Source organism: Centruroides vittatus, unplaced genomic scaffold (genome assembly GCF_030686945.1).
Source record: "Centruroides vittatus isolate TY-2023 unplaced genomic scaffold, ASM3068694v2 scaffold_1172, whole genome shotgun sequence".
Classification (NCBI taxonomy): Eukaryota; Metazoa; Arthropoda; class Arachnida; order Scorpiones; family Buthidae; genus Centruroides; species Centruroides vittatus.
Genome location: NW_027122672.1, coordinates 133300 through 156725, shown reverse-complemented (window position 1 = coordinate 156725; position 23426 = coordinate 133300). Strand labels below are relative to the sequence as shown.

General features: G+C 31.8%; 1 protein-coding gene across 2 annotated transcripts in view; it reads left to right on the top strand.

Annotated features, from left to right (window-relative positions):
• Positions 1-18705, top strand: part of LOC136986784 (ras-related protein Rab-3) — a 48695-nt gene extending 29990 nt beyond the window's left edge. For both annotated transcript variants that reach the window (XM_067284397.1, XM_067284398.1), the window contains exons 3-4: positions 8099-8217; positions 15752-18705. In XM_067284397.1, the coding sequence (XP_067140498.1) occupies positions 8099-8217; positions 15752-16064 (432 nt within the window). In that variant the 3' untranslated portion in view covers positions 16065-18705. The remainder of the gene's footprint in view (positions 1-8098; positions 8218-15751) is intronic.
• The last annotated feature ends 4721 nt before the right edge of the window (positions 18706-23426 follow it).

Below are 23426 nucleotides of genomic sequence, written 5' to 3'. Positions count from 1 at the left end.
AACTAAGGTTTTTAACCATTTTTAAAGACCATCCTCAGGTTCTAAATTTTAAATCAAAAGAATTTAGAAATGCAACAGAAATTACACAGAACAGAAAACATAAGAAAATCAAACCATTTTTAAATTAAAACAGAAAATAATAAAATACAGGATAAAAATAAATAAATATAAATAATAGATATATAATAAATGATATAATACAGTTAATACACAAATAAAAAATATAAGCCATTACAGCTTAAAAAAAGAATAAAAAGAGCAAATGCAGGCAACCCTGCTGTGGAGATACACGTGACAAAAAAACAGCCATCCAGGTTATGCAGTGTCTAGCTTGTACCAAGCTCTCCATGCTGAAGATAGCATATTTTGACTCTTGTAATTAATGGAATAGCCCTCATGCACTGATATCAGTGCATGAGAGCTATTCTATTAGTTACAAGCTGCCAAGTAAAAAAGTCACTGACTGACTGTATATACAGGAAGTCGGAGTTGCCAATTTTCGGAGGTAGTTTTCTCCACTCCAAACACCCGAAGTATTTCTGAATATCTTGTTCAAAAGAAAATTGTTTTTTTAGGTGGTGTGCAACATTTCAAGATTTTCTGTAAAGCGGTTGCCAAAATATAAGCAATTGAAAAGTGCAAAAATCACAAAAAAATAGCTGCAGTTTTTCTTCTTATTCATCTGGTACTGCAGACACTTGTAGAGAAAAACTACTGAGTCTAGCTAGCTCAAATTTTAAACTTAAGACTTTCTCATTATCAGTGAGGAGCTTGCAAAACTTCCGGGTTGATAAGTCAAAGTTTATGGGGGCTATTGCAAATTCTATTATGCCGTAGAGCTCTATTATGCCATAGAGCTAATTCAGGCTCTATGGAAAACCCCCAAATTTTATGGCTTAATTTTTTGCTTATAAAGATAAAATTGCATTCAAACAAATGAATTTTATTCAAAATGTTACCCAAAGTAAGAAAAGCTAAAATATATACCAATTAAAACTTTTTATGAGGACTTTTCTAAATGGCATATCAAAAGTGTTGGTTGGCGCTGACTGAAATGAATATTGAAAGTGTTCAGTTGGCAACATTGCTGAACACTCAGTATTCCGATGCATTGCCAACAAATTGGTCAGCGATGCATTCAGTTGGCGCTGACCGAAATGAATATTGAAAGCATTTGGTTGGCTGTGCATTTGGTCGATGATTTGTTCAGTTGGCAGTTGCTAAGTTCCAACTGAATTGTACATCATCGTCTTATGTCTTGATGTAATAATACAATTATTAAACAAAAAACAATTGATATCCAAACAAAAACGTCTGAGATGTAAAAAAATTTTGTCAAAAACTTACGACAATTTACACGACAGTCAGAATTGTTTTTAGGCGTTTTCCTTTGGTAAAGGTAAGCTTGGTGCTTTGAAGCAGTACCCACAAGATTTTTACCTATATCATTCTTTTCTACATTTCACTTCCAAATGCCAAGCTTATCTTTACCAAAGGAAAACTCCTAAAAACAATCCTGACTGTCATGTAAATTGTCATATGTTTTTACTTGGTGAAATTTTTTACATCGCAGATGTTTTTGTTTGGATATATTTTGGCGTGTCAGATAAGGTGCCTGTTTCTGATGGTATTATGATTTTAGCTTGTTTCCCTTGTACAGTTCATTGATTGGATCTGCTAAAGTTTAGGCTGCCAGGGCTGTAAGAAGGGGAGACTTTTGAACATTGTATTTATAATCTTTCAAACATGTACTTAAAGTAGTTTTCATACATATTAAGTCAAGTTCCACTCTATCATCTGTAATAGGAATGTACACTCCTGGAATGCCTGTGGGGTCAAGTGGGTCCTTGTCATTTTCAGGATCTTTTAGACTGTGGGATTTCTTCTGTATAAAATTCTTTACCCATAGCTTTTCCAATCTTCTTAAAGATGATGTGAAGGGAATGGAAGTATTCCAAAATTGTGTAGTTACAATTCAAGGTATCCCTTGTATCTTCATTCCATATTTACTGGAATTTATCAATAAGGTCCTGTTTGGTCTTAGGACTATATCTAAAACAGTCCCCTACAGTTTCGACAGTTTAATTCTTCCAGTCTGTCAAGAATGTCAGAATATTACTTTTGGCCATTGGCCAAATGGCTGTTTTTTTTTTGTATTTCCTGTATTTGTTATTCCTTTTTTAACCTTTTTTTGTGCCCTTGTGGCCTACATTTTTTATACATGTATTAATCACATTTATATCATTTATTTATGCCATTTTTATTATATGTCTATTATTTGTATTTCTTTATTTTCTGTTTTAATTTAAAAATGGTTTGGCATTCTTATATTTTCTGTTCTATATTATTTCTTTTGCATTTCCAAATTGCTCAATTTTCCCTATTATTTAATTTAAAGTTTGTAACCCGAGAATGGCCTTTAAAAATGATCTAAAGCATTAGTTATTAAAGAATTTTGCTGTTGTGAAAAGATCATATGAGAGTTAATGACAAAACATTTTTTTATTCTATTGCTTCTTTCTGCTTTGTTTATCAAATAATAATAACAATAAATGTTAAAGTAAACTTGAAAAAAATAAATAAAGATTAGTTCTAATGTTAATATCCAATGACAGGAGTTTGAGAATCAATTGATTTGCTTAAAAGAAAAAAACTGACAAATGCTATTATAATATAGATCTAATTATAAATTCTAAGCACCATAACAATTATTATTATTATTATTGAAACATAAACAAACAAACATTTCTTTTAAGTTTTTATAATTTCTAATATTTAGAAGCAATTAAATAATAATAAATGTATCAGTAATTTTTATCTGTAATGCAAACCAAAACCCAAATTATATTTCAATTACAGTAGAGCGTCGTTTATCCGAAAGCCAATCAACCAAAATGTTGGTTAACCGAAAGCATTCCAGTAGGACTGTGTCGTGCCAAATCGAACATTTTTGATACTAGATTAACTTCCAAAATATAATTTTTTTGTTTTTATATTTTTCAATGTATTTATTTTGTTTGTACAAAATTAAGAAATGATTTTTAACGATACAATAGCCTTGATTATTATTTTAAAAAATTTACGATAGGCTTAACATCGACGAAAATTCAACACGTAGCCAAATTAATGAGCACAAACGTTTTCGGCCGTTTTAAAAGGCTTTCTTCAGGTGCACTGAGACTATGAAGCTATGTATCCGTCCATTAAATTGGAGCCGTGCTTCTGTGCCCTTAGAGACCTCCTCTTCCAAGCCGTTCCGCCCGGACCTAAGCACCACAAGCAGATTTTGGAGCTGGCCCACCTAGTATGCTACAACTCCTTTTTCACCTTCAACCAGCGAATCTACCTTCAAAGAAGAGGGGTCCCAATGGGTAGCCCCCTGTCTGGAGACCTCTGTGAGTTAGTGGTTAGAAAATTAGATAGCGAAGTCCTACAAACCTTCAATGCAGACATTGTACTCTACACGCGGTATGTTGATGATATTCTTATTATCTGGAGATCCGAACCGGACGTTGGTAAGCTGCTGCAGACTGTTAATAACAATCCGTTTGGGCTTAAGTTAAAGCTTGATCAGCAGGATGATAGGTTGGCCCATTTCCTTGACCTCAGTATTTTCCTAGACCGCGGTTGTATAACCACTAGTGTATTCCATAAGCCTAATCTTCTACCTTTCTTCATCCCCTCAGCCTCGAACGACCCCTTTACCTATAAAATTTCCGCCTACCGGGCCCTGATCCGTAGGGCCTATACCCATTGCTCTAACACTAATGACGCGTTTCGTGAAATCCAGCACATCAAACGCATCGCCGTAGCCCACGGTTACAACGGTAAATTTATAGATGTGCTGGCCCAGAGAATACATGATCGCGTTGTTAACAAAGCCGTCAGTTCCAGTCATCGTAACCTGCGAAGTAAGCAAGTTGTTGTTGATTTCGACCCTAGGTTGAGCCAAGCGTATAAAATCTTATCCAAAAAAGCCAAAGTTGGTCTTACGTACAAGCGCAGCCCTTCGATTTATAAGCTTCTAACAAATAACAAGGATAAATGCAGCGAAGCCAGGATTCCAGGGGTCTACTCTGTTCCGCTGGTGGACAATAGAGTTAAGCCAAGCAATAAATTAACCTACATAGGCTCAACCAACAGATCGCTTACCAAAAGGATAGCTGAGCATAGGTACGACGCGCGCAACAAAAAATTTAATTCCACCCTAGCCCAGTACGCAAGCGAACCCAGTATAACGGCCGAATGGGAAGATGCTAGGATTACCGTTCCTATTCTTGACTCTAGCAAACTTAGAACAATCGAAGCTATAGAGATCTTTACTGAATCCCTCAAAGGAAACTGCATTAACAGCAGGGATGCAGATTCGCTTTCCCCTGCCTGGCGGTCACTCCTCGATAACCCCCTTAATTAAATAGGCCGGTCCACCCTCTCCTTGTCCGTTTCGTTCTCTCGTGCAGTTTCTAAATTTATCAGGTTTCTTTTTCCTTTTTCTTTCTATTTCCTTTTTTCCGCCTTTCACGATTCGCATATCTTCGACAATAGTTCACGCATCTTGGCTAATCTTAAAATATTTTCCAAGGTCAATTTCGTTTAAACCTTCTCTGCTAAGACGTCACTTGTAAGAGGAAACCCCTCATAAACAATGACGTCACGTAAACATTGGCTATCCGACTTTCCAACCGTCCTCAGTGCACCTGAAGAAGGCCTTTTAAAACGGCCGAAAACGTTTGTGCTCATTAATTTGTCTGCTAGAAATAGTGTGTGAAAGGTTTTTTGTGCCTACGATTTTAAATTAGTTCTAGCTTTGTGTGCAGAGATTATCAAACACGTAGCGACACGCAACAGAGAAAAATTTCAACATGGGATAGGTTAATATATTTTTTCATATATAATTGGTTATCCGAAAAATAAGTTATCCGAACCACCCCAGTCCCCAATTGATTTGGATAAACGATACTTTACTATATAAATAAGTTTGGCTAGACTGTTGGACTATAATTTTGAGAGCTTTAGACCGATTTACAGTATATTATACTGAAGGAAGGCAAACTGGTTGCTCTATACCAGGCATGGGCAAATGCGACTCCGAGAGCCATGTGCGGCTCTTTTTGAGTTACATGCGGTTCTTGCTGAAAATGCTATCCTTCCCAGCCTTACCATACTATCCACCACGACAGTACAGAACTGTGGCTCCCATTCATTTTGCAAAACCTACATTTCAGCTTCCACTAAACTCTTGCTTGCCCACCTCTGCTCTATACACTTCAAATAACCCTTTATCCAGTAATAATCTGGGTACATATTGGGAATACATTGTTATGGTAATAGATCACAGAATTAATAAGACACTGGAATATATAGAAGTCATTGCCCATTCCCTCAGAGCAAAACTGGTAGAACATGAAGCTCACATAAGGAAGAGATAGCCAGTAATAGCATTAGTGGCTATGCATTGGACCTGTCAGTGTAGATTCAGAAGGCTAAGATCATATCCAATGTGTCACATATCCTATCTCAATTTTCAAGTGTTGTTATCTTATCTCAGATGTTTAGGGAGTTTGGAGATTTATATATCAAGAAGGAATAAAAAAGCTATAAATTTTAAGAAGAGTGTAAAAATTTTTGTGTGTGGAGATTATATTACATGTAAAAAGAACACTTTTCACATGTACTTAGATAAAATTAACTGATAAATCCAATGAAATCGAAGACATCATAAAAATGTACTTAATGAACGGTTATAGCAAGCACATGATCAGTAACTGGATTAATAATAAAAAAGTTAATACACACAAATAACCAATTGACAACACAGCTCATAAATTTTTTAAAATCCCTTACATAATGAATATTCTTAGAAGAATTAAAAATAAATGAAATAATTATGGTATTATTTTGGTACCCAAACATCACAACAGCTTACATAAGAAAATAAATGTACATAGCACTAACATATGGAACAAAAAAAAAAATGTTATCTATAAATTAGAATGCAACTGTACCACACCCAAATTTTACATTGGGGAAACAAGTAGGGAATTAAAGGTTTGTTTTAAAGAACATATCTCTGCCATAGAATAGGCTGAAACCTGATGATGGCCTCTAGGAGTAGGCTGAAAACACTAGTTGATAAAAATATTCTCTCAGTAAATGCGTAGGTGTGGTTGTAAATATGTACTGTACTTTATCTCTGCTGGCATGTCCAAGCTGTATCATAAATAGAGATTATATTCCCGAAAACACACTTTTAATTATAAAATGTCATAATCATAAAAGTAGGAGCAATGGCCATTAAGTGGAAGCCAATATGAAACAATTAAAAAATTAAGTAACAGATGGAGATGTTATAATAGCTTATGTTGATTGGATAGCAAAAAACTATATTTACTTCAGTAATATATGATAGAGGAGATCAATGCTATACTAAAGAGCATTGTATTAACATTAATAACTCTAATCAATTTGTGTAAACTTTGGCATCGTAATTTATCAATAACAATAAAAACCAGATTTATTTCTCTAATTTTTTCAAGTACAGTACTGTATATATAGCTATCTGATTTCTTTTAGATCAAGATGAAAGAAGAGTCGGGTGTGGTTAACATGGGAGATGGGATGTGCATGGTAATGAATAGTAAAAAACCAGTTGGATGAAAAAAGAGATTAGTGTTAAAGGATATGTTGTTCAGGACATGTCATTTTTGTAGTGGGAAGGAAAGGGAGTGGTAGCGGTTGTATAATTGTCTGGCAGACGACGGAGCTTAGTCAAGAACTAGTAATGGGTGTGTTTACAATATGTGATGGTAGAATCCAATATTTTCTATTACTAGTGTTGATATTCCCCGAGGACAAGCTGGAAAGCCTGAAAATAACATAAAAACAGCTTTGTTAGATTTTCAAAATATTTATTCCATAATTCTTGTTGAATAAATATTTTAGCTACTTAAGGAAGCAATTTTTATTTTATTCAAATTTGATTATTGATATTTATTAAAATTTATATAGAAGGATTTATATTATTGTTTTGTTTATATAAATGTATTATTATGAAATTGTAATTATTATATTCAGTTAATAAAGAAAATTGTTTGGAATGGTAGCAGATTTGTATCACATGCCTGTCACGAACAAATGTTTCTGTCACATTAGATAAATTTATGTCATTAATGTTAAATGAAGAATGTTTTTAAAAAAAATACATTATTATTTTCACCTTGTATATAGAAAAGTTACCTTTATTGTATTACTTTTCATATATTTGAATATTTTAGACAGATAGTGTATTTTCTTTTTTATAATTTAATTATTAAAACGCATCTTGACACTATTTTTTGTTCTTCAGAATGATGCAATTTTGGCAATCTATTCTCCAGATTATATTTGTAAAATGATTGAAAAGTAATTAAGTGAAGTATTTATTACAGACAATACTTGTTGTAATGACAAAGGTGCATAATATAATTAGAACAGATCTTAGACATTATATAATTTTCATTGACACAATGTTGTTCTTCAGTGTTATAATTCCCATATCATTATATATGTAAGTTGCTAATGTCTATTCCTTTTGCATAAACAGTTGCTACTATACACCTGGCTCTAAAATGTAGCCGAATTTCCATCGATCCCCTATCTTTTTATATGGTTATAGAGTTGGCCAGAGCCATTCACTGGGTGGTGATAAGAAACAGCAAGTGGTATTCCATGCCGTCTTTGATCGGGATACTATCCATGTTCTACTCAACTTCTACTGATTACTTTTAGTGTGAATTAGCCTTAAACATAAAAGTTTTTAATGAAATTTCTTTTTATTAAGAGAAATATTAATCAAAGTGTTAGACAGACCTCTATCAGAATAGAGTTTATTTTTCTGTGTGTTTACTGTTATAAGCTGTTACCAAGGGTAACAGTTTATCCCTGGTCTTGTTTTTGATTATAATCAGTAAAATTATCTCTTGAATAACTCTAATTTTTAACATTTATGATATTGATAGTCGATATTTTAAAATTAAACTAAACTTGACTTTTAATAAATGAATTTTAATTTATTAACTACCATTTAATAATAAAATTATTTCTTTTAATTGCATTTCAGGATACTGCAGGTCAGGAACGATATAGAACTATTACCACTGCTTACTATCGGGGCGCTATGGGTTTTATTTTAATGTATGACGTAACAAATGAAGAATCTTTCAATAGTGTACAAGACTGGTGAGTGCTGGCACCATTAATCATAAAATTTTAAAATTTTAGATAATTTAAATGACTATTTTTTTACACTGTTTTTAATATTAAAGAAAATTATTATTAAAAATTGAATAAAAAATAGTCATTGAAATGAAGAACTAATATTTATTTCTTACTCATTAAGAAAACTTTCAGGACAAATTTAATAAGTAAAATAAACAAAATTAAGATATTCTATTAATCTGCATCAGGAGAATTACCCTTTGTATTTTATTGATTGTATAGGGTTACCAATTAAATTTTTAATTATGGTTAAAATGAATTGGTAACGTGAGAATTTAACTGACTAACTTAAAATATTAATTATGCATTTTAAAGTATATTTTGTGTAATTTAACTCTTTAATATCACACATCTTTTTATCAGCTTTCTGCTTAAACTGGAGTCCGTAAAAACAAAACATCACAACTAAGTACTTTTGGACTTTCTTCATCCATCTTCGAAGTCTGGGCTCTGAAGATGGATGAAGAAATGTTAATATTTTATTATTTTATTTTAAATACTGATATATTTATTAAAATTTTGTGCAGTTCTAAATAACTATCTTATTATTTTCAGTTATTACTGTAATTTAACTGCTTAAATAAGTTAAATGACCATATTATAAGTTTTACTACATAAATAGATTATAAGATTGGATAATCATAGCCACAAGCAGTCGGCAACAGACAATATTAATAATTAAAGAAACTCATTTATTCTAGTTTTAAATTGAATATCAGTGCATTATCATTACTTGTATATTATTCATCATCTGACAATTTAATGTCAATGAATTTATTATTACAGTTGTTGAGAGTGTTAACTCTGTCATTGTGCTACAGAGGAAATTATCATAAAACTGTTTTATTTGTTTAATTTTTAATTTTCATCTCTCTGCCCTTTTTTAATCATGCCCACCATGGATTTGGCTGGAAGCTGAGGGATGGAGCTCAACATGTCTGAGACAGGCTTCCCTGAAAATTCATGGCCCAGAATTAAACTTGAATACGTAGAGCATCAGACAAATTGCTGTAGGGACCCGAGTGAGTTTGGCATTTACTCCCTCGACTGGCAGGTTATCTATTTTATTTATGTTAGTCCCAGTGCAAGACACTAGTCGGTAATTTTAAATCTTTATTTCTCTTGTTGATGCCTGGTGACAAGCAGAATCAGATGGGGACATCAGGAAGTCACGAAATTTCCAGAATGGTCCTTCCTTCATATTTGTAGGTACAGTACAGGTGCCAATCTGTATATTTTCCATGTTACTTGAATACATCCCCTCTGTCAATGGTGAGAGATATCCAATCAATTGAATTTATTTTACCAAGTTACATCTATTCAATTCCTCTCTTTATACAATATAATTTCAAATTTCATAATGCTCTTATGTTTTAGAAACCATTTTAAATAATAAATGTAATTTAACTGTAATGAATATACTTATTCTAAAATAATAATATATTTTTTCTATTAACTGTCTTCTCCTTCACTTTCATAAATGAACCATACTGAATCACTTAGGTATAATATAGCTGTAACATATTTGTTTACTAATTTTCTTTAAGATGTTTCAAAATTTTCTTTTATGGAATTTTCTTGAAGTCCATGGATTCCTTCATTTATATCTCTTCCAATATGAAAAATGAAGCTGTATAGCTTTGTTTTTTGCATTATTTTTGTTGTTATATCAATATAACAACAAAAATAATACAAAAAAAAGTAAAACGGTAAGGCCGTATTTGGGACAAGACTATGTCTCGGAGACTCACTACTAAGCGGGATCACTTCGACACTCACGGCAGGTCTCGTTCTCATTTTCCAATCATCTTTGGTATCGCTGGTTTTGAGCGCAATCATTCAAACTTCACCGGCCACAGCTACGACCACAAGGTCATCCACGATGCATTTTCAGTGAAATTAACCTATCAAATGTTGAAATTTCTCTCCGTTGCATGATGCCCTAGGTTGAATTTTTGTCAATGCGAAAATTTCCCGTTTTCGAAAAAAATAATGGTGACTGTTGTATCGTTCGCAATTATTTTTTTTATTTTGCACAAACGAAATATATGTATTAATAAATGTAAAAAGAAAAAATAATTATATTTTGGAAGTTAGCAGCTTTAATATAAAATTATAACAACACGCCATCTAGTTTCAAAAAGTTCTGATGATGAAACGAGATATCTCCGGTCAATCGGTTGAGGTTAGCACGTGGCGACCAGAAATATGTGGGGAATAACGCGGGACAGGTAACTGGGTTTTTTCAAAGATTCGTTTGTCAAAATTTGATTTAGTAACATTTGCTTTTTGAACTTCCCAATGCACGTGTTTGTCAAAATTTGATTTCACAATATTCGTATTTCCAACTTACCAAGGAGCAACATATGCACAAATCTCGCACTACTGCCTGTTTGTAGTGTGTGTCGCCATTTTGTATTTTATTTTGTCTCGGTCCCCAGTCCCCCGACTACCTACGAGTCTGGTTTATTTAATGTGTACATGATTTGGGCACCTAATACTCTGTGCCAAATTTCAACTCCTGACATGTACTCCTTCATACCTCTAAGCTGGTAAGACATCAGGCAGTACGATTTTATAAACAAGACATAGTCTTGTCAAAAAGTATATTGTATAATTATTTCTTTTCCTTTTAAATTGAATAGAAAATAAATTTCAATTAGTTCTTTCTTTTGTGAATCTGTTGCAGGAAACCAATTCTTTATAAAAATGTTTATATCAATAGAATTGGCTCATTTTTCTCATCAGAAGCATAAGTATATTTTTAGGACTTAACTTGAAATAATTATTGATCCTCTAAATTATAAATATAAGTAAAATAATTACTTAATCCATGCTGATCTCTGTATTATACTAATTTTAGAATATGCATGATCAAAGTTTTACTAAAGTAATTACTTAATGCTTAAAATCACAAATAGAAGTAAATTACAGCATATTTATTCTAATAAATGACAAATTGTAATAGAAAGCTACACTATATTGGAGGAAGATATGGCTTACTGTAAAATGAAAAAAATGACACATTCTATTCAGCAAAATAACATACAACACTGTCTGTCAGCATTACATAAAAATAATTTATTACACAACAGTTGTATACTTTTAACGGTATACAATTGTCATCTTCACGCAAATCATTTATGGAGAACATAACATTTAAATTCAAGCGATTGAAAAAAAAAAAACGTTATTTCCTATTCAGATTCTAACTGCTTGTCCCACACCCGCATGGAATATATGGTGTATACTGTTAAAAGTACTCGCATAATAAATTATTTTTATGTAATGCCGACAGACAGTGCTGTGCATTATTTATTTTTCTAATAAAATTTAAATAATCATACATGCCAAATACTATTTCTACTTGGCATTGTCACTCTTACTGTACGTTGGAATAAAGTTTGAGTGTAGCAAGTGTTGCATTTTTGTTCGAATAATAATAAAATGAAAAAATTACTGGATTTATTTCATTAATAGTTGCCCTCAAATAATAGTTATATTTAATTTCCAAAGAATAGAAATAATAATTGCCTTCTAATAGTAAGCGTCATCTAATATACAGTGTGCAGTGCATTTACAAACTAAAAAAAGTTATGGACAGTGTGCTGTTTATTAGAATAAATATAGTATGTTTTAAAAAAGTTTTATACAAAATGAAAATGTCTGTCAGCCCTACTGAAACAAAGCCCTTAGTTACCACAGTGTGATCTTAATTGCTATTTGCATATCACTAATGTATCTGTTCCTCATAAGGATCCGAAATAATGAATATTGTTCTTCAAAAGTATGTTATTCGTTATTCATAAAATTAACACAATTAAGGGAGAATAATAAATAAATGTTGATTACTGTGAAAATACAGGCAAGGGGTCAGAGCCCTCTAATCGTCAAGTTGGTAAAACTCGCTCACAGTCACTGGATGGCTTTTAAATAGGAGGGTCTTTAAATCGAGTGGGGCGGTGGTGGATAACTCAGTAAGTGACTCAGTTTCTGATGAATAGACAGGTTTAAAATAAACACAACAACAGTTTAATATACAGTAAAACCTGTCTATGGCGACCACTCACGGTTCCTTCAAAAAGTGGTCTTTTAGACAGGTGATCATCCAATACAGGTGGTGCTGTAATACCGTATTTCTGTACATATTTTGTGCACTTTTTAGCCATTTCCACTAAGCAAAACTCGAGGTGAGCAAAAATAAGCGAATTTTTTCAACGATAGAGCTATATTGGTATTGTATTTTATTCTTATCGGATAACTCGATTTACAGGAGTCATGATTTTATAAGACAGATTTAATACTAATATTTTAAAGATTAATTCAATACTCGCATTTTCTCAATTATAATGCACATTTTCTTTTTTCCGATTTAATAAATTCAACTCAGTTCTTTTCGTTCGCTCCTCAGTTACGTGTATTACGTCATCGATATACAAGCGTGTTGTATCTCTCTCCATCCCTTTGGTTGGTTTTCATTAGTTTAATCTTATTTTAATTTTAAAAATACTGTATTTTTTCAATACTTAATATTTTCTTAAGTACAATAAGAAAAATTATTAATTAATAATAAAACGATTTTATTATTTTTTCTCATAATATGATTTCATTACATTCCACGATTGTCATTGGACAATTGGTAATTGGTTTTACAGGCAACCTTCCAACAAGAAAGGTTGCCTGTAAACTGATTTTCACATTAATGCATTTATTGTTTTTTGAATATTTTGCATGTGAAAATTACTTGGATATTATTTTTCTAAAAATATCTTGGAAATAAGGTAGGTTGATACAGAAACTATTTATTGCACATGTACTGTAAATGAACTTCTAAAAAAAAAAAAATAATAATAAAATAAATTTTATCAAATGATGAGATCAGCCAATTAATTGTATCATGTACAATATTTTATACCCGTAAGGAAAATACTGTAGGTCTACAGTAAAATAAATTTCGTTTTCCCACAGTTAAACTTTGCTGCTAATTGCTGTTGTGATAAACCATTTTCATTTTCTCTGATAACTTTAACATGATCTTCTAACGACAGCACTTTGCACTTTTGTTTTTCGGACAATTTCGAACAATCTGAAATAAATTTCCTTTGTTGCTAGACTAATTCATTAATACCTGCACCTAATTTCAAGGGTGGTAGATGTGCCCGAGGTGGGTTCGAAGAAAAGTTTAGACTAATTCATTATATTAGGAGGGGGAAACGTTCTTGAAATGGGTTCAAACAATAGTTTAGACCAGATATATTCACAGAAGTGGTCACTTATTACAGTTGTATGTTGTTTTGGACCAAAAATCGATGCCCGCAGTCACATTACACAGGTGGTCGTTTAATACGGGTAACTTATATGAAGACTCTATGTATAAACTATTCCATGCCAGAAATTTTTGCAAATTTTGACAGGTGCCTGTTGAATGCATGTGGTCGGCTAAGCAGTTTTCACTGTATGTCTAAAGCTAGGATACATAAGGTTATGAAGAGATGGCTAAATATGTCTATTATAGACGATTAAAAGATACAAAGATACAACCAGAGCGACAAAGATTACTTATGCAGCTCACGATACGCATGCTCACTAATCTAGGCCCTAAATCTCTGCGTGGAGAGAGAGTTTACAAATATCTATTTATACCTCTATGTATTAATTGAGAGCCAATGTGACACTCATTCTCTCTTGTATGGAAGATGAATGTCTTCCAACCGGTGTCTTCTCTTGGGACTGGATCGGGTCCGTTTGATGGAGGTCCGGGAAACTAGAATGGCCACTATCAAAGATATACCTTCCTGAGGACGAACGCCCGGAACTCCTGGTGTCTCCACCTTTTATTCTATTTGCGTGGGAACTTAGTCATATGATCATTAGTTGTTTAGAATACGAAGGTTACTTTTGCAGGTTTATGAGCTCGGCAACGATTTTCGTTGCACTTCTTTCATAATTGGATGTTATCATTTTGCAATGGACTGCTAACTTTTCCATCCATTTATTGATAGTAGAGCTGTCATTCTATCCGTGTTTGATGCAATGGATTTTTTCTAACTATTGCAATAGATGTTTACTTAAAAATTTCTATTAAAAATGGACTTAATACCCTAAAATCATTGATCTCACATTGCAATTTACCATTGCACAAGTTCCACGATAAACAGTTATATTTAATTTTAAAATTTAACAATTGAAAACAATAAAATTAAACTTGATTTACACTGGATGTGAAGAGCACAAAAGCAAAAAGAGTGAACAGAGCAAATGAGGTGAGTGAAGTCAAGATTTATTTCCACTCACACTGCACACCATGCAGTGTGAGCTGCATAAGTAATTATTTCCACCCACACTGCACAGTGTGCAGTGTGGGTGGAAATAAATCTTGAACAGGTGTGTTTTAAATTGTAGATTGTAATTAATGTCAGTTTCTCTACGAATTTGTTCTACAACAGATATCTATATATTTTTTATGTATGGGTGATGAGAATCTTGTGTACCAAAATGCATACCAGTAATAAAGTTGCATTCTGATGATTAGAAGTGTCATTTTGATGTTTCCAGTAGCAGTGTGATAAGTCTCTGTCATCTCTACTATAGTATTTGACATATTAGTTTCTATAAAACAAAATGTTGTTATATAATATTCCTTGTTTGTTTGAAAAATAAGAGATTTTTTTTAAACCCCTTTCATTCTAGACAGTAAAGGATGGTTTATATTTGATATAACAACACAATGACAAGATTTGTCAATGATTTAGATTAATTACAAAATTCACTGGATTGTTCATGCTCAGAATAACTTGTGAGTTATTCTGAACATGCACAAGAGCATTCATTCCTCAAGTGGTGAGTGAGTGCAATCTAACACAATTTCAATCACATCGTTGATTAAATGGTTTGATGATGTGATAACAAGCAAAGCATCTGATTTTCTGCAAAATGGTTGCAACTTGTCAAACCAAGGTCACTAATAAGTTACAAATTTTTTACAAATGAGGTAAATCCATGCATATTGTAGTTTTGAACAACAAAATGTCGGCAGTAGTAGACATATTGCATAAACTAGACTTAAGAGTATACAAAGCTTCTTGCATGATCATTATGGGCTTGATTGTATTCATGAGGTGACTGAATAGTTAGAGACAAGGTCTAAAATTTTTGGGTTAACATCTGAAAAACTCAAGGTGGATCCAAACTGTACTCAAAATAGATTCTCCAGAAAAAAAGAATATTCTTTAATAACCTAGATGATCTAGCAATCAATAATGCAACTATAAAAAATTAATATAGTCATTAAAGAATACATAAATTGGGTTTCACTGTATATTTACTTTATCAATTTGTTTTGAATATTTCTACATTGCATCCCTTTGACTATTTTACATTATAGTTTTTCATTTACTTCCTGTCTGTATTCATTAAATCGAACTGTTAACATGTAAAATTTAAATGTTATGGAAATTATACATTGTTTTTGTTATTAATTACTTTTAATTTACAGGGTAACACAGATTAAAACCTATTCTTGGGATAATGCACAAGTAGTTTTGGTCGGAAACAAATGCGACATGGAAGACGAGCGTGTCGTCTCGACAGAAAGAGGAAAACAGCTAGCCGACCAGTTGTCGTTAGAATTTTTCGAAACGTCGGCAAAAGAAAACATCAACGTAAAAGCAGTTTTCGAACGCCTGGTGGATATTATCTGTGACAAAATGTCTGAAAGCCTTGATTCTGATCCTACTCTGGTCAGTGCTTCCAAAGGTACCCGCCTCACTGAGAATCCAGCTCCACCTAACGGTGGCTGTCAGTGTTAAATCGACCGAGATAGAGCTCTGTTTTTTGGATGCTTTCCCACTTGTCCAATGTTGTCTCATTGCCTCATCTTATTGCAGGCAGAACTGTTTGTAGAATGTGTCCAGTGTGAGGTGGTTCACGATTATATAACAAAAAAAAAATCTACAGGATATAACAATTCCCTAGTGTCTTTTATATTAAAAAAACAAAACCAAAATAACACCTTGATACAGAAATAACATGTGATATAACATATCTGTTTTGCCTTTTTCCTGTTATCCAAAAAAAAAAAAAAAAAGCTATTAAACTGTGCACTTAGACTTTATAGAATGTGTTCAGTGTTTGCACAGTTTGTTAATGCATTCCATGTGAAAACAAGCACTCCAAAATATAGGCGATTATGTAACTAGAATGTAAAATATAAAGAAAAAGTATATATATATAAATATATATATATATATATACACACACACACATATATATATATATTTGTAATTTTAGTTCAGCCCCATAAATAAAAAACAAAAAAAACCGGAAAAAATATAATTAAAGTTATCCTAAAACCCTTCAAATTATATTTACGATCTGCATTATTAATTTTTGTTTAATACATGCAGCATATTATTTATGTTATCATTATTATTTATGAAAAACCATATTTGATAACAAAGAAAATTCCACAATCAGCACAAAACATATTTAGGGAAACAAAACAGTCAGGACAATAAAAAAATTTTTGCCGAATGTCTCTGAATTTTATTTCACTTGCCATGAGACATTGCTGGAAAAGTGTGAGAGTGCCTCACCTTGGTACATAATGAATATCTGATGCACCAGTCGTCAATAAAAAAAAATATATATATTTACAGTATGTGTTGACGTATATTGAGTTAAATAATTGGATTAGTCGAGAGTTAGTTATGGCATTACGTATTTATTATTATTATTTTTCCAGATTTAAAGTAATATATCAAATATATAATTTATTTATTTAAGGTTTAATATGTTTCGACTGCCAAACTGTTATCTAGCATCTTTAATTTTCAATAGGTTATGTTAGGTTTATAGAATTGTTTCCCTTACGAGCACATTCTATAGCTTACGTGACGTAGAAGGTGTTCGTAAGAACCTTGGATCATGGTTTTCCACTATAAGAGAGGGAATACTACTTAAAAACTTGACTCTACCTTTCGATTAATTGAGATACTCTTTGATAAATAGATACGATAGTTCAAAATTTGTACTTCAGAGATGCCATATCACAGGTTTAAAGTAAACAGAAGATAAATTTTTAATCGTAAAATACGTACGGAACATAAACTAGCATCAAAATTAATTAGCGACGAATACAGAAACCGTATTTGAGATAGTCACACCGTTCTGGCGAATCAAAACGATGCGATAAAACAGAACGACCCCGACAGCAGATCCTTTTTACAAAATTTAAATCCATACATATTGCCACATTTAATTTTACTTAACTAAAATAATATAAACCGAGAAATTAAGATTTAAAAAAAAGTCATATTTAGATACAACCATTTAATAATTCATCTTTTGGGTAAGAACTTCCTGAAAATATTTATAATCAAACATTTACAGTAGGTAATAAAGAAAATAAACAAAGTTTAGTAACCAATGAACAGACCAATCGCACATATTGCATGCACAGTCTACTGTAACGACTAATATAGTAACTATAAGGTAATTGCGAGAGACAGTGTCTTTGTAGATATTTAAATACGACAAATTAGTTTAAAATAACACACAAATTATCCTTCATTTTCCGATTAACTTTTACATCTTAAGATTCGGCACATTAAGAAATTTCATTTATATTTACTTAGTCAAAACATTTCGTAACTCTGTCTTTATTTTTATTACTCTCTAATGGTTATTTACATAGCTTTTTCGCATAATTTAAATTACGAGTAACGTCAAAAAAAGAAATTCGATATTTGTATCGGGATGTTAAATTTATCGTCTCTTAAGATAATCAATAATTGAATTTCTCCTTCAAAAAATGGCAAACGGCTGCCAATAAAAATGCTATGTGCAGGATATTTCTCGGTAGCTATAATTAATGGGAGTCATTTAATAATCCTGTATGATAATTGATGTATTTTCACTGTGACTATAGTGAGCAAATCGATTCAGTTCTAGAACAATCGTATGTAATTTATTCCAAAGAAAGTGGAAAAAAAAAAAAAAAACGTATAAGACAATAGCTTCCACCTTTGACAATTTGTGTAGTGAATTTTTGCTTTAAATGTCTGTCGAGAAAATTAAAAAAATAATAATAAAAAAAAAATACCATCAGCAGAAATGTTTGTCGGAAATGTTTTAAGTACCTTTGTATTTATGTTACGTTTTTCCGTGACGCTTCGGACGATATCGATATGTATATTAGCAATCGGTTAATTTAAAATTAAAATGGAATCATTTGTTTTTTAACATGATGTTACAATTTTTTAAAATTTGCTTTCTATTATAAAGGCAATTTTTTTCTTTTTGTGTACAAATTATTCTGACGTGAAATAAATTGTTGTTAGCAACTTGCCGATACTTTCAAATTTTCTCTTGCATCATTGTGAAAAGAAAAAAAGAATGTTAACTTCTTTTTGTTAATCTTGTCAATAAATCTGATATTGTATTCTGAAATTTTAAATGTTATTGTTTGCCTAGAACACACTATAATAAAATATATATCTTTTAAAATTCCATAAGAATAGATCTACGTGATATGTTCCGTTGTTATATATTCCGCCTTTTTTTTTTTACAATAGCAGTCTTTAGAACTTGCATGCAAAGGGAGTCATAAAAGATGAGTGTATATTTCAGGTTTGGCCAATGGCAAAGTATCCTGTATATCGGCATCGGACCATACACAGAAACTTCAGACATTTTAACTTGGATCCCTTGACCATCCATTTATAGATTTGTCTTTTGACATACCATAAATAACAAGCAATTATTTATTGCAACATTGTCACAGTGCCGGGTTCAATTTTTAATCACTTAATTTAAAAAAAAAAAAACGTGCCTACCGGTCTGGATGTTTGTTTGTAGTTAATCTGAGCCTCTGGCCCCTAAGATATTTAGTCCCGATATGTACAGGGACAAGACACTGCTAATACTTCTTCTGATAACGATCGAATCGTGCCAGTCATTATCTAACTCCATTCTCAAGAAAATTTTGAATTGAAATCAATTGCAAGACTTCCGGTCCAGACAGGAAGTTCGAATGTAGTTGTGGAGCTTTCCATATCTGGCTTGATTTTCATCTAACTTCATTTTCAAGATTAACAAAGAGCAGACAGATGGACAACAGTGGGAATGTATAGTTCTGCAATTTGAAAATTGCAGTCCAATTAACTTATAAATGGTAAAATTTATATTCTCTTTATAATATACTAAATATTTATAGTAATGTAATTTATATTTTTACTTCTTGAATATTTGAGATTGACGCTCGTAAGAATGACTTAATGGCCAGTTATTCTTAAGAGCATCATCACTAATTCTGAACTGATATATTGTATCTGCCGTAACAGAAAACAGCTGAAATTTTACAATTGACAAAACATATAAAAACAAATCTTCTATTATGATTATCCCTAATTCGATACTTATTGGTCACATTATTCAACAAATTTGTCTGCGGCAATGCCACGGAAGACGAATTTAATTCACCTTTACTCTCCGATGCGCTTAAAACATAATATAAACATAATAATAATATGTTTTAAGCGCATGTTGGATGAGCACACGCCAAACTAGAGAGCACAAAGTAAATAATTAATGTAAGAGAAGTGATATTTCTCGTCTACTATCGTAACTAATCTAAGTAATAGTTAATTATTTTATTAATAATTAAAAAACAAATATAAACATATATAACGACGCAAAAAATGTATAGTTGGAACATTTATTTTACATCTAACATGGCAAACCTTCCAACTGGTACATAAAATACATGATGTTTTGTTTCGTTAAATGTATTTATTACTAAGAAAAACAAAAATGATGTCCATTTTTTTCGCATCTGACCCCTCCTATTACTAAAAAACGCCTCAACATTTACAATACATATAGACTATATTGGTTTCTCTGCTGTCAAAGTGGTAATAAGAGCATGTATTTTCTCCGTAGTCTCCCTCTGCTAAGGTTCAAATCTAGATAAACCTGACTCATTTTTTTTGGTGGCATGTTTATAACTAATTGTGATGTTTTTGTGTTAAAATTCAATTTAATTTTATGTACTTGGTGCGTCGACAATTTGACACTGCATCGATACAATTTATATGAATTTTAACACCGTCAAGCACTATAATATAGTACGTTTAATCTAACCACCATCAAATTAAATAGAAAATTTACATATATATTATATACATTTTACAAAGGCAATGTTTTTGCAGACAACTCTAGCAACAAAATTTTCTAAACTGGTAAAAAGTAATCACCTAAATACTACAAAACTTCAGAAAATATAGAAAAATTTTGCTTCACTTACAGGCACATCGTATGGCTTAAGTAACGTAAAGTGTTCGTAAGAATCTTAGATCATAGTTTTCCACTACGATAGGATGTATTACTTAATAACTTGACTAGAAGAAGACTCAAACATTCAATACTATCGTATAATTATTAATATATTTGTACTTTGAATATTCTCTGTGTTAACAACATATTTGTTGTCAATGCAGAATTAATAGACTTTCATTAAGTCAATTAATTAATAACTCTCCTCATCCTGGACATAACAATAAAAGAGAAATTGGTATAATGTCCAACAGTCCAAAGAACAATTTTAAAAATAAATTAATTAAAATATTCTTATTATTAATACATCATAATTAACAAATAGCCTGATGTAATGTGGCCTAGAAGTAGGCATTAGATGTCATTTAATAATTATAGATAGATTATTTTAATACTTAAAGATTCTGGAAGCAAAAAATCAGTTCAAAGCGGGACGTGAACTCGTGTGGTTCCCGTATACCACAAAGTCATGTTGCCAGTTACACTTTAATTAAAAAATCAGGTTTTTAGACGTTTATATTCCTAATGATTATTTCCTATATCTTTAAATTTCAAAATTCAAATCTTATGACGATTTTATTGAATGATTCACTACATAATTAATGTAAAGGAACTTCTTTTGTACATTTAACTACCATATTTTTGATACTAACATAAATATTTTTACTCCAGAATAGAATTGTGTCTTACAATAAAAGGCATCTCATATTTGCAGTTCAAATCAACAATCGGTGATTGTCGCAAGTACACTACGTGATGATTTTCAACCAATAAGAGATTTTTTAGCTGTATTTCCCAATGGTTCCATCGGCTTAAACATTTGAAAATTCCTTTTTAAGATTTAAATCAATGACAATAATATAATATTAAAATAAAACTTAGAAGACTATGAGAATAGAGCTGCCGAACATAAATTTTGCAACAATTTTATCATTTTATAACTTATTACTTTAAAATAATCAAATTTATTACATTTTTCTCTGTAGAAAAGATTTTTAAATTCAATTTCAAAATCATAGGCTGTCTTGAAATTGAGGAAATACCATACTTGTATATAGTGTTTATGAAACCGTGCCGGTGCTTATTCTGCAACTTGAACACAAACTATATGGTGTATTTTCTCGGACACATGGCAAATTTCATCACTAAGTGAAGACACATGGTAAATTTCATCAACTGAGGAAAACTTAGTGATGAAATTTGCCATGTGTCCGAGAAAATACACCATATAGTTTGTGTTCAAGTTGCACAATACTTGTATATATCAAAGCTCAAATTTACGGATCCAATTCTTAAATCTCTTTTAAAATATTAATTAAATATCAAATGAATGTCCGGATTCCTTTGTCGCACTACTATGGCTAGACAGTTACTAAATAATTTAACAGGAGTTAGCAGCCGAATCATTATCTCCTATTAAATTTAATAATTATAAATTAATTAATTTAATTTCAGAACATTCTGGAAGAAAAGACTGGCCGGAAGTGAGACGCAAACCCACAAATCCCACCTACCTTAAGCCTTAACAGTTGTTTTTATTAATTTTTCCATCTCTGTAAAATTCTTCTCTTATTCAAGTTTCTCCACTAAACTATTGAACGTCCTTCTGTAACTGTCCACATATTAAATAATTGCAGACTGATTCATAATAATAGGCTTTACTTAGTAACTAAGACATTTCTGTAAGCATATATATAAAGTGTCACACAAATAAAAACAATTCTTCAAATTTTCTCTAATGATTATTCTGTATTATCATTTATGTCTACTAGTCTTGGAACACCTTAACAACAATAGCAGCATTACAGATTACTAATTACGTCATCAAAATTCCCTAAAACTCTCAGACTATGGCCTAGTGTTCGTGTGTGGAAACACACAATGGAAATGGTAATCAAAAAATTGCCATTCTGTCTTCTTTCTGCATCAAATGTATCCGCATACAAAAGCCAGAATACAGAAAGTCAAGATATATGTTGTGCTGTCTGATAAAAATGGTGCCAGAGAATGTTGCTGTGTGTATTAATCAAATTTTCATTCTCACTTTTGGTTATATCGGCAATAAAAAATAAACCAGCAACGAGTTGCTCAATTTTCCTGGCAACGTTTAAACTTTCGGTGGTGCCAGCTTATCACATTTTTTTTAAAAACTTGTTATTTTTTTAACTATTATAAAATGGCAAAACACTTAATTTTGAGCACTGGGATGAGTTTTGTAAAAAATTGTAAACGCTAATAATGAGTAAAATTGTCATTAAGTCCGATCCTACCAGAGATGCACGACTCCCATTATCTCCCCACTCCCCCGAGCTTTAACCACCAAAATTTAATAGATTGATCCCCCTAAACAAACCTCCTCACAAAATTTCAGAAATTTGACAAAACGCAGAGGAATTATTAAGCTTCAAACAGGGTGAACAAAACTGTGCCCCCATACACATTAACTTTCATCCATACAGAAATTACCCCCAAATTTCTTTTGCATTTCTCGACGTTTCAAGAGGTCCTAAGTCCAAAAATGTAAAAATCTGCCATATTTGCCATACTTTCCCTCTATAACAGCCAGGAAAGTAAAAACACCAGAAACAAATTTGGGCAAGAAAAACACTTCAAACAGATCAAGGATATCAAGTACAGTACTTTAGAGTCTGAATCTAGTAGCCCAGGACGCCCTCTAGTGGACATTCTAGCGCAGCGGTGTCATTCCGCGGTATAAATAATAAATTCCTATTACAAATAAAAATAATAATATACTGAATTTATTGTTAATTTAAATAACATCTAGGGGTGTCTCTAGTGGCCGTTCTAGGCATACCAAGACAGATATACAAACAGCA